Source organism: Mastomys coucha, unplaced genomic scaffold, assembly GCF_008632895.1.
Source record: "Mastomys coucha isolate ucsf_1 unplaced genomic scaffold, UCSF_Mcou_1 pScaffold5, whole genome shotgun sequence".
Classification (NCBI taxonomy): Eukaryota; Metazoa; Chordata; class Mammalia; order Rodentia; family Muridae; genus Mastomys; species Mastomys coucha.
The window spans coordinates 83,582,078-83,593,189 of NW_022196911.1; the positions used below are offsets into that span (position 1 = coordinate 83,582,078).

An 11,112-nucleotide genomic window follows, 5' to 3' on the forward strand; every position below is an offset into this window, starting at 1 on the left:
CCCCCCCCCCCCCCCCCGCTGGCCTGTGAAGGCTAGGCTGTTCCCCAAATACGATCTGCCATGGAGAAGCTATAGTAATTTTTTCAGCCTGTTTCAACACTGTAGTTTTGCTCGTCTTTCTATTTTCAGCCTTTTATTTCTTTGTTTTATCCTAAATCCCACCATTCCAGCTCTGTCCTTTTCTATGGCTAGGTCTCTGTCACATTGTCCTATCTCCATCAGTCTTGCCTGAAAGGAAAGGACTATCTCTACTCCCTTTCCTCTGCACCCTGGAAGTGAGGGTCTGTGGGGTCAAGGGGATGAAGAGGCCATGTTGGGGGCCAGCGGGGTAGCTTTCTAAGCTACCATCCAGCAAGGAACCTGCTCTTTTCCTCTGTCCCGAGCCTGCCAGCCTGCCAGCCGGTCCAGCCCACCAGTCCAGCGCTATCACCATGGAAACCAGCAGCTGACTTCCTATTGGTGGGCAGGAGGGGAGGAGGAGGGGGAAGGGAGGGATGATGATTCTCCCCTGCTCCCCCCTCCCCATTCTGAGGCTCTGCCCTCCTTCGTGCCCACCATCTCATTTGGGGAGCTCCGGGACCGTGAGGGACCCCTGCAGTCCCTCGAGCTGAGACTAGCTGAGGCAGAGACTATGAGGCAAGCAGCTCATCGACCCAGGCCTCCTTAGGACCGCCCAGCCACCCAGCAAGCAAGTGATCAGCAGCAGCGGAGAGAAATACTGGAGATAAAGGACCACAGTGGACCACTGGGGATCATTCCCAGAAACTCCCGAGGACCCTATCCAGGCAGAGGGGTCGTGATGGATGGCCAGACTCACAGACACTGAAAGACACACAGATACACGGGGCTTTACAACACTGAGATAGGACCAGCGACAGCATCACACACTGCCACAGCCCTGCAATACAGACAGCCCCTACCCCACGCAGAAACAACTGGTAACTCTTAAATAGGCACAGACAGTGACACATAGCACCACCCTTCTCCACATACACAAGTGGGGGTATTCATCCTCCAATCACATAATAAAACATAACTGACCTGCAGGGATAGACCTGGAAGCACACGTACACATATCTTCAGCCAGGCACTACTGGTGGTGGCTTCTGCACACACACACACCCAGGGACACCCTTGCCCCCCCCACGTACACACACATACACACACACACACACACACACAGAACCATGAGCAAACATAGCTGACATGCCCCCAGCTCCAGTCTGGCAACCCTGATACCTTCTGAAGCCTCCTCCGTGGGTGGGAAGAGCTCAGCCAACCTCTGATGGAGCCTCGGTGAAGCCAAACGCTTACAGGGAGAATGGTCTAGTCTGGCATGACCCTTGTCAGCCTCCCCGCTTGGCTGGGTGATGTCCCCAGGTCTAGGTTCTGGGGCCCCTTGCCAAAACCATGGAGCAACTGACAACCCTTCCACGGCTTGGAGACCCTGGAGCCATGGAGCCATGGGCACTGCCTGCCTGGCAGCACTGGACTCAAGGCCAGGGGTGCAAACCTGGAGATGCATCTCCAAGCATTGCTGGTACTCCGACAGCTCTGCAGGTTAAAGGATTGAGGTCTGAAGAGAGTTCCGAGCCTGAGGGAGCTCATAGCCCTGGGTCTATTGGGAATACTGACCCTAAAGGAACAGAGACCGGGTTGCCCAAGCTGGGGCAGCAAGCAGAAAGCTCTGGGTACAGTTGCTCCAGGCTGGAGGATGAGGACGCACAGGCTTATAAGGTAAGAGAGGCTGAGGAGGGCTGCAAGATGGACCGGCCATAACCTGTAGCCCTACTGCCCACATTTCTTGTCTTGTCTTGTCTCTGTCTGTGAGTCTATGTGATTATCTGTCCTTCCTTCATTGAACAGGAATCTAAGTGGCCTCGTTCTGTTCTCTCCGGCTCTGCCCCTCAGTGTGTGTGTGCATGTGTCTCTCTCTGATTATGTTAGGTCTCTTCCACCACGAGTCTGTCTGGGGGGATCTTGGGCATGCCGGGGGGTGTGGAGGTGGGCTCGGTGCTAGGCTGAGTCAAGGAAGATCATGCTGTGGGTGGGTGTGAGTGTGCTACTGAAGAGGAAGCAGGACTTTAGGGGAGAGCAGGGGACTCTACAGATCCAAGATGTCTAGAGAGATGGGGAGGGAGTTTGATCTGGCATTACCTAGAAGGCTGTGGGTAGAAAGGCAAGCATAGAGGAACGAGCAGGAAATGCCCTGGAATGGTGTGAGGCTGCCCCAGAAGGCATGGAGGACAAGACTGTCTCTTCTCCTTAGGCCCTGGGAGTACCCCTCTCTGAAGGCCTGGGACACAAGAGAGACCCTTCTTCACTCCTTGGGTTATAGAGGGAGATATTGCACATGGAAGACTGTCTAGGTTGAGTAGGTTTCTGAGACACTGTACCTGGTCCTTCCTTATGCCAGGCCGAGTTCAACATAGGCTTCGGGGACAGGCCTAATCTGGAGCTGCTGAGGGCCTTGGGGGAACTGCAGCAGCGCTGTACCATCCTGAAGGAGGAAAACCAGATGCTGGTGAGGCCTGGAGAGTGAGGTCTCCCTCAGCACCCTGATCACCCCATAAACATTCTCTCCAAGGAGGGAGGTACCCACAGGTGACATAATCACATGCCCCAACCCCAGTGGACCCTTGCTTAGTACCCACTGCCAAGGATCTCACTGTGTGCCCGGGCTCCAGCCTAGGGCTTGGGTAGTAGGAATGGGTCTGTGGGATTCTCCCTACACAGTCCAATTCTGGCTGACTCCTTGTTAGAGAAAAAGCAGTTTCCCAGAGACGGAGGAGAAGGTACGGAGGCTAAAGCGGAAGAATGCTGAACTGGCAGTCATTGCCAAGCGCCTGGAGGAGAGGGCGCAGAAGCTGCAGGAAACCAACATGAGGGTGGTGAGGACAGACTGCAGGGTGTTTGGGTGGATGACTTGGAAAGAGGAGAACCAAAGCTAGGCCACAAGGAGTGGGCTTGGGAGTCATAGACTTAGTACCCAGGAAAGCAGGAGTCCAGGGGCTGGCCCTGGGAGAGCTTGAAAGGTGTTTGGAGCTACCAGAGGGAAAGGGGTGGATGAGGACGCTCCTGAGAAGTCAGGGAGCAGAATTCTAGATTAACACGTGCTGGAGATGGTTGCAGCCTCCTGCTGAGCTCATCTGGGGTGTGGGGCGGGAATGGGGGCAGGGAGGAGACCCATCATAGTGGCAGCCCTGAATTAACAGTGTCCTCAAAGCCTAAACTGAGATATAGTGTTAACGCTTTCAATCCTGGTTGGGGACTGCCAGGATGGGGTTCAATGAGATTCAGTGTCTCTGAGGCTCCAGACTGGGTTTCATCCTAATTTTCTGGAAGATGAGGAGTGGGAGGTGTACCTTAAGCCCTCAGATGACCACTGGCTTTACCCCACCTCTGGCTAGGTGAATGCCCCTGTGCCCCGACCCGGATCCAGTTTGGAGTTGTGCCGTAAAGCTCTAGCTCGCCAGCGAGCCCGAGACCTCAGTGAGACAGCCAGTGCTCTGCTGGCCAAGGACAAACAGATTGCTGCCTTGCAGCGGGAGTGCAGGGAGCTGCAGGCCAGACTCTCTCTGGTGGGCAAGGTGCGTGTGAATGGGCGGTTGGCTTCTCTTGCTGCTGGGTCCTACACAAGGATGCCGGCTTTGGAGTGTGGGATGTGGACCAGATGTTAATGAGATGCAAATGAAACGGAGAGGTGGAGGCTGCTCGGGAGTAGGTTCCCCTGGCAACGGCCCAGGTGGGAGTGGGGAGAAGGCGCCTGAACCAAAGGGGGTGGAGCCATGCATGAGTCCCAGACCTGGACATTTCCCTGCTCCAGGCTTGATGCTGTGTGCCAGTGGATCTGTCTGTAGGAATCCACACATAGTTCACGCTTGTGTGAAGGATTGTTCACGAGGCATTCAGCACAGTGCAGGCACACGGCGTGCACCCAGTGAACGAGTTGTTGTGAATGTCTGCCCATGGGCCAGGGAGGCATGTGGCTGCATACTCATGCTTATATGACCAACCATATATCCATGGGAGGATGCGCACTTTCCCGCGCAGACGAACCGACTCAGTACGGCAGAGAGCGGGCAGTGCTGAAGGTGATTAGGGGCCAAGAAGGGGTTAGGACTCATTCGGCTCCTGGTCGCCCCACCCCAGGAAGGTCCCCAGTGGCTGCATATGCGGGACTTCGACCGGTTGCTGCGCGAGTCCCAACGGGAGGTGCTGCGGCTGCAGAGGCAGATCGCCCTGCGCAACCAGCGGGAGCCGCTCCGGCCTGCCCGGTCCCCGGGTCCTACTGCTCCCTCCAGAGTAGGGGCGCCGGCCCCCGGGGCCCCGGGAGAGGTGAGCGCCTGCGCAAGGGCAGGTGTGTGAGTGTGCTCAGAAGCGGAGGTCAGGGCGATCCGGGAATGAACCCCTGCCCGAAACTCTGATGGGGACCCCGTGGTGAAATGCACGCTTTCCCAGGGTCTAAGGAGCTTTCCCAGAGACTAGGGAACAGGGACTTGTCCAAGTCTCCGACGCTGGTACCTGCGCCGCGCCCTACCCCTGGGGGTTTCGGGGTTATTCCCTCCGCAGGCCTGCGCCCCACGGGGCCAGCCTGGCCGCCCCTGCTGTGTCGATAGTGGTACAGCCCGGCCACAAATCCCTGGTTGCCCTGGCAGCCGCCCGGGGCCCAGCCCGCACCGCCTCCTCCCGCAGCTGCGGTAGAGCGGGGACGCCCCCTTCAGCGTCCGCCCGGCGGCCAGGCCTGGCCCGGGTTATCCCGGCGGGGCGTTGCATACGACTCAGTTCCAGGTACGGGAGACCTTCATTGAGTGAGGGGCTAGATAGCTACTGCCCGGAGGGCCTGGAACCCATATTCAGGACCCAGGGGCCTGCTCCTATTCACCATCCTAGGTGGGTAGCGTTTAGATTAGCCTCCTGGAAAAAAGGTTAGAAGGAAGGAAAACTTGATGGTGACCACCGGGTCAGAGTGCAGGAAGGGGTGATGTTGCTTGCTCAGACTCTGCCCCTCAGTCTGACTGACCCGTGGAGGAAAATGTACTGCCTATCAAAATCTGTCCTCTAAAGTTTGCAGGAATAAATGGGAAGCTGATGGGGGTGGGCTTGGCGGAAGCCAGGAGGGTCTGGTTAGGTTTACACTACTCTAGGCCAAGCTCAGACAGGATGATCCAGAACCCTTGCTCTAAGAACACCACATATATCCCTGGGGAATTCAAGCAGCCTCCTAATTCTTTGCTAGTCATTGAAGGACGTCCAGGACAGTTATTGAGTGCAGAGCAGTGCGGCTGCTGCAAGCTAAAACGGGAAAGCTTTGGCCTGGATAAAGGACCCATCTCCCAGGGCACACATGGGTCCTGGGATCTCAAAGCACCATGACTCACAGATACAGGGCTGCAACCTTTATCCTTCCATGCCAGCTGGAGATGTTGGGAGGGGTGGGCAGCCAGCACCCCTCACCCACTTCCTAGGCAGAGATGTCATCGTTGACCTGGTCATGAGGTGAGATCTTCCCACTGGCAGGCTAGGTTGGGGACAGGCTATGCTGAGGCTCTGTTCTCTGGTGCCATACTCCCTGCTCCTGGATATTTGCAGGCCATACTTCAGGATGATGTGGATAGCCCACAGGTGGTCCTAAGGGAACCAGAGAAACAACGAAGGGTGCAACAGCTGGTAAGTCCTAGGTTGAGGGCCAGGGGCAGCCTACTCTCATGGGCAGTTGTACCCTTTGCCCATGAGAGGCCCTTGGTTCTGACCCCCACAGGAGTCTGAGCTCTGCAAGAAGCGAAAGAAATGTGAGAGCCTGGAGCAGGAAGCCAGGAAAAAGCAGAGGCGATGTGAGGAGCTGGTAAGTTCCGGTTACCCAGGATTTGGTAAGTTCCGGTCATCCAGAATCTAGCTCCCCTCAGGGAAATCTCAGGCTCCCTCAGCTCCACTCGCATCCCCAGATCCTCAGGAACTGCAGAATCCTCTTGTTCTTGTTTCTTTCCTGACCATGGCAGGTTTCCACAGGAGGCCTTGCCTGGGAGGGAGGATCCTTCAACATGAGAGGCTGAGAAAAGGGAGTTCTAACCCCTTCCTCAGCACTTGTGTGACTCCACTCCACAGGAACTACAGCTGAGGGCAGCCCAGAATGAAAATGCCCGCCTGGTGGAGGAGAACTCTCGGCTCAGTGGGAGAGCCACAGAGAAGGAGCAGGTTTGGTTTCTGCTACATCTCTGGAGAGAATTGTGCCTCAAGGTCTCCTTTCCGGGTGGAGTTTGAAGGGAACTGTCCACCCATCCCTTGGCTAGTTGCTCCTGGGATAGAGTTTACACACCCACCCACCCCTGTCAATGTGCCCTTTCTCTCCAGGTGGAGTGGGAGAATGTGGAGCTGAAGGGACAGCTCCTGGGGGTGACACAGGAGAGGGACTCAGCCCTTCGCAAGAGCCAGGGCCTGCAAAGCAAGCTGGAGAGCCTGGAGCAGGTGCTGAAGGTGAGAGGCTCATGGCATAAAGAGAAGGTGGAACAAGAAGCCAGATGTGGAGCTTTAGGGCCTAGGGCCTGAGGGAGGTCAGGGGCTGCCAGCCTCTGTCACATCCTTCTTGGGTTTTCGTTGAGCTGAGGTTACCTGGACTTCAGTCTTCTGTGGAAATGGTGGGGTGGAAAAGCTCTGGCCTTGACCATCGTCTTGTGTTTCAGCACATGCGGGAGGTGGCCCAGCGGCGGCAGCAGCTGGAGGTGGAACATGAGCAGGCTAGGCTCAGCCTGCAGGAGAAGCAGGAGGAGGTCCGGAGGCTGCAGCAGGTGGGATCAGGAACCAGGGAAGGGTGCATGTTGGTTGGCTGAACCCCAGCTTTGCCACCTACTCATCCAATAAGCTTGTTTCGTCTACCCACTACCATGTGCTAAACACTGGGGAGACAGCAGGGAGTAAAATGAGGGTTCCTGACCAGTCAAGCGACCAAGCAGAGGATCCTGAATTGGAGGCCAGTGTGGGTGATGAAGTGTGACCCTGACTTAGAAAATAAAAGGGAAAAAATAAGAGCGATTCTATGCCGGAAACAAGGCCTAACTTCACAAGATTGTGCTGGTGGGAGGGGTTCTGGGCGTGGCCTCCAGCAGGTGAGCAGATGCGAGACAGTGGTCTAGGAGGGTGCAAGTAACAGTGAGGGATAGACAGGTAGGTGGACCGGATATATAGTTTGGGGATAAAACATAAGACCCCTGTTGTGTCACCCCTTGTCTACTTGGATCCTGGGGAGAATAGGTCTTCATGTCTCCCACCCCAGCATGGGAAGTGTGAAGGTAAACTATGGTAGTCTATTCTGTTGCTGTGACAAACACTTCTAGGTGTTAGTCCACCATTGAGAGAAGTCCAGGCAGGAACTGAAGCAGAGACTATGGAGCAACACTCCTTACTGGCACTCTCTCTCTGGCTTTCTCAATGTCTTATGTTCAACTAGCTTTCTTTTTTCTTTTTTCTTTTCTTTCTTTCTTTTCCTGCTTTTGAGGCATGGTCTTACTATATTACGCTGGCTGTTCCAGAATGCTCTATGTAAAGCAGAATAGCTTTGAATGTACAGAGCTCCTTTTTGGCACTGACTCTAGAATGCTGGGATTAAAGGTGCACACCACCACAACTGGCCCTAAGCTAGCTTTCTTATACAGCCCAGGGCCACCTGCCTAGGGGTGGTGCTGCCCACAGTGGGATAGACCTTCCTATGTCAGTCAGTAATCAAGAGGGCACCCCACAGACATTCCCATAGACCAGTCTGATCAAGACAACCCTTCAATTGAGAGTCCCTCTGTCCAGGCGACTCCAGGTTGGGTCAAGTTGACAAAAACTAATTTGGACAGGGCAACAACTTTAGGGGACAGGGCACCTCAGGTTTCAAGTTTTGAAGGTTTGGGAGGTATGCTGAAAATCCAAACAGACACATGACAGACAGCTGGACACGAGTCTGGAGCTATGGAAAGGCTGACCTTGTGGGTATTTGTGGCCATTGATGAGATGCCCAGAAGACAGCAGAGAGGATAAAATGGCTTGTGTCCAGGGGAACCTTGACATTCTGAGGGATAGAAGACAAGAGTCAGGGGAAGAGGCTCAGAAGGAGCCACAGACAGGTTGGGTAGGGTTCGCCCACCAGAACGGGAGGTTGTTCCTGTTTAAAGTAGAGCTCGGAGCAGGAGTCTGGAGGAAACCCTGTGGCTCCTGGCTCCCCAGACTCCCTCTCCTTTCCTCCCTCTCTGTGTCTCCCTTGTCTTTCTTGCCTCTCCCTCTTCCCCTCCCTCATACATCTTCATTCTCCACCCTGGGTCTGTTGTGCAAGCCTCCATTCCAGTATTCTGCCTCTTCCTGTTTGTAGGCCCAGGCAGAAGCCAAGAGGGAACATGAGGGAGCAGTTCAGCTGCTGGAGGTAGGGGCCTTGGAGTATACAGGAGTGGGAGGGAGTAGAAGGAGGGCCCTTAATGCTCCGAGGCCGGGTGGAATCCCCTTTTATTTTTTAGGCTTGGATATACAGGGACAGGGCTCCCGAGTCTTGTGGCTATAGTCACCCATTGCCACTGATCTCAGAAGCTGCTCTCCCTTTGAAATGTCCTTTGTATCCTTATCAGCTCCGAGCACTGACAGGGTGGTATCCATCTGTCAGAGGCTCCTCATTTCCCCTCCCACTCTGGGTTATTGACCCACAGAGCTAAGTGTTCTAATCTCTCCATGTTCTCTCTCCTCACCAGTCTACCTTGGATTCCATGCAGGTACAGTCTATTTATGCCCTCCACATCCTGGGTGCCCCCTCCCCACCCCTCTCATATCTGTTCCCCCAGGGACCAACTCTAATATCCAACAGAGGAGCCTCTGCTGATGGCAGACCTGAGACTCCAGAGATAAGCCAGAGAACTTACAGGGCACATGAGCTGTCTTTATCCCAAACCTGCTACTGAGCTTGGGAGATGCAGGGCTTTCCCACCTGTTGTTTTAGACCATGAGGAAGTTCATCACCCATTGACTCATGTTCCCTTATGACACTGCCAGTGTGTGAGCCCTTGATCTAGAGACTTGCCTGGTAATTGAATAAAGGTCATGAGAACTGGCCCATTCTAGCCAAAGACACCCCTAGCTTCCCATAGAACCTCTTTTCCATTCCTCTGAGGGCAGAGAGTCACTGCCTATGGGAGAACAACTCGGCACAGAGCTAAGAAAACTGAGTTTGTGTTGATGGTGGTGATGATGGGCTGAGGAGATCCCTTTGGCTTCTAAGTATTTTGAGGCAAGTGTGTCACTAGCCTGGGTCTGAGAGTTGGTGCCCTAGGTTGGTGCTCAGGCTGGGGGTGGCAGAGACACATGTGTAAACAAAAGCCCGATGTGGCACTATGTAGAGCTGGCTAGTGCTATACAGCTCTGCTAGGCCTGGCCAATCCTACTGGGTCTTGTTTTCAGGCCCGGGTTCGAGAGCTTGAGGGCCAGTGCCGAAGCCAGACTGAGCGCTTCAGCCTTCTGGCGCAGGAGCTCCAGGCCTTCCGTCTGCACCCAGGCCCTCTGGATTTGCTTACTTCAGCCCTGGGCTGTAATGCCCTTGGGGACCACCCACCACCCCACTGCTGCTGCTCAACCCCTCAGCCCTGCCAGGGGTCCGGCCCCAAAGGTAAGGGGTCCTCTCGTGACACTGATCTGGAATCCTCAGATCTGAGGACTTTGTATAATGCAAGGAGTTTAAGATTAGAGGCCAGCCACTCATACAAAGTCACACAGCAAGTTAAAGACACACCCCCTTAAATCTAAGACCTCAGGCTATTGGATGCCTCTAACTGGGAGTTGAGCTCTATCAGTCAGTATCAGGGTCTTAGGAAGAGTAGAGAATTGAAGGTCAGTTGGATGTACTGGCCTTAGCTCCACTCTCTTACCAGTCAATGGGAGTTAGCATGGTGCTTAACCTCTCTAAGCGATCAATTCCTAAGCCATGAGGCAGGAAGAACTCAATGCATTCCATCAAGCACTCTGAGGATTCTGATACATGTGAATCACAGTGAGGTTCTCCTCAAAGATTTCCCTTATTGTTAAGAAATCTGGGTATAAAGGCCAGATGCCCATATCCAGGAAGCTCCACCCTGTTTCCCCAGTCCCTCCTCAGACCACAGATCCCAAACCCATTGGCATCTTCTTTTTAGATCTCGACCTCCCACCGGGCTCCCCAGGACGCTGTGCCCCCAAATCTTCTGAGCCTGCTCTTGCCACTCTGACTGCAGTCCCTCGAAGGACAGCTAAGAAAGCGGAGTCTCTTTCTAATTCTTCTCGCTCAGAGTCCATCCACAACAGCCCCAAGTCATGTCCTACACCAGAGGTTAGTGCTGGGCCAGGGACTCCGGGCTCTGGTGTTGGCTTAGGGAAGGGGCAGGGGTGGGTCCTGACCTCTTACAGAAGGAGTTAGGCGGTTAGTGATCCCAAGCTAGGACATAGAAGGCCTGTGGATTCCTCTTATGGCCAGGAACTCAGGTGGAGCCTGCTCTCCAGGGCCTGCCTACCAGCAGTACCTCTCTGGAGTCCAGAGAGGCCCAAGAGTCTTGAGTTTGGTGGAGGAGACAGTTTGGCGCCTGGTTCACATAATGAGTCTGTTCATATGCAACAACGGCAGTGGAGACAGTTGCTTATGTGAGAAAGGGCACAAGCCTCTGGATTCAGATCCCAGCTTTGTCTTAGGAAAGTCACCCACAGCGTCTCTGGGTTTTGGTTTCCCTATCTGTACACTGTGGGTGACAAATCTGCCTTGTAAGAGTGTTATGAGGGCACCAGGACATACCCACCGTATGGCAGCTGTGGTTATTCTTACGTCATCCACAGCTCTTCTGATCGCCCTGTCTCTCTTTCTACCTATGAACCCTACAAAGTTGAGGGTCAGGCCAGAAGCAACACTACTAACCCGAGTTTCAGAAAGTGATAGAACCCAGCCCTGGGCCTCTACTGCCCCCTGGTGGGATAAAATGATGGCACTGGCTTTGGGCTAGCCTCAGGAGATCTAAGTTCTGAGTTCCAGTGGGGTTCAAGCAGGAGGCACAGTCACGGGGATAAAACAAAGGGTGTTTTCCTTCTTGCTTCTAGTTCCTTTTTTGTTTGTTTCTTTGGTTTGGTTTTTTT

At 54.4% G+C, this 11,112-nt stretch overlaps 1 protein-coding gene across 4 annotated transcripts in view; it reads left to right on the plus strand.

Moving 5' to 3' along the window:
- The first annotated feature begins 19 nt into the window (after window positions 1–19).
- Tspoap1 (TSPO associated protein 1) overlaps window positions 20–11,112 on the plus strand; it is a 28,738-nt gene continuing 17,645 nt past the window's right edge. For all 4 annotated transcript variants that reach the window (XM_031352991.1, XM_031352992.1, XM_031352993.1 and 1 more), the window contains exons 1-14: window positions 20–1,737; window positions 2,417–2,524; window positions 2,763–2,891; window positions 3,411–3,590; window positions 4,153–4,338; window positions 5,593–5,670; window positions 5,762–5,845; window positions 6,106–6,195; window positions 6,352–6,474; window positions 6,681–6,785; window positions 8,348–8,398; window positions 8,718–8,738; window positions 9,421–9,625; window positions 10,149–10,321. In XM_031352991.1, the coding sequence (XP_031208851.1) occupies window positions 1,411–1,737; window positions 2,417–2,524; window positions 2,763–2,891; window positions 3,411–3,590; window positions 4,153–4,338; window positions 5,593–5,670; window positions 5,762–5,845; window positions 6,106–6,195; window positions 6,352–6,474; window positions 6,681–6,785; window positions 8,348–8,398; window positions 8,718–8,738; window positions 9,421–9,625; window positions 10,149–10,321 (1,860 nt within the window). In that variant the 5' untranslated portion in view covers window positions 20–1,410. The remainder of the gene's footprint in view (window positions 1,738–2,416; window positions 2,525–2,762; window positions 2,892–3,410; window positions 3,591–4,152; window positions 4,339–5,592; window positions 5,671–5,761; window positions 5,846–6,105; window positions 6,196–6,351; window positions 6,475–6,680; window positions 6,786–8,347; window positions 8,399–8,717; window positions 8,739–9,420; window positions 9,626–10,148; window positions 10,322–11,112) is intronic.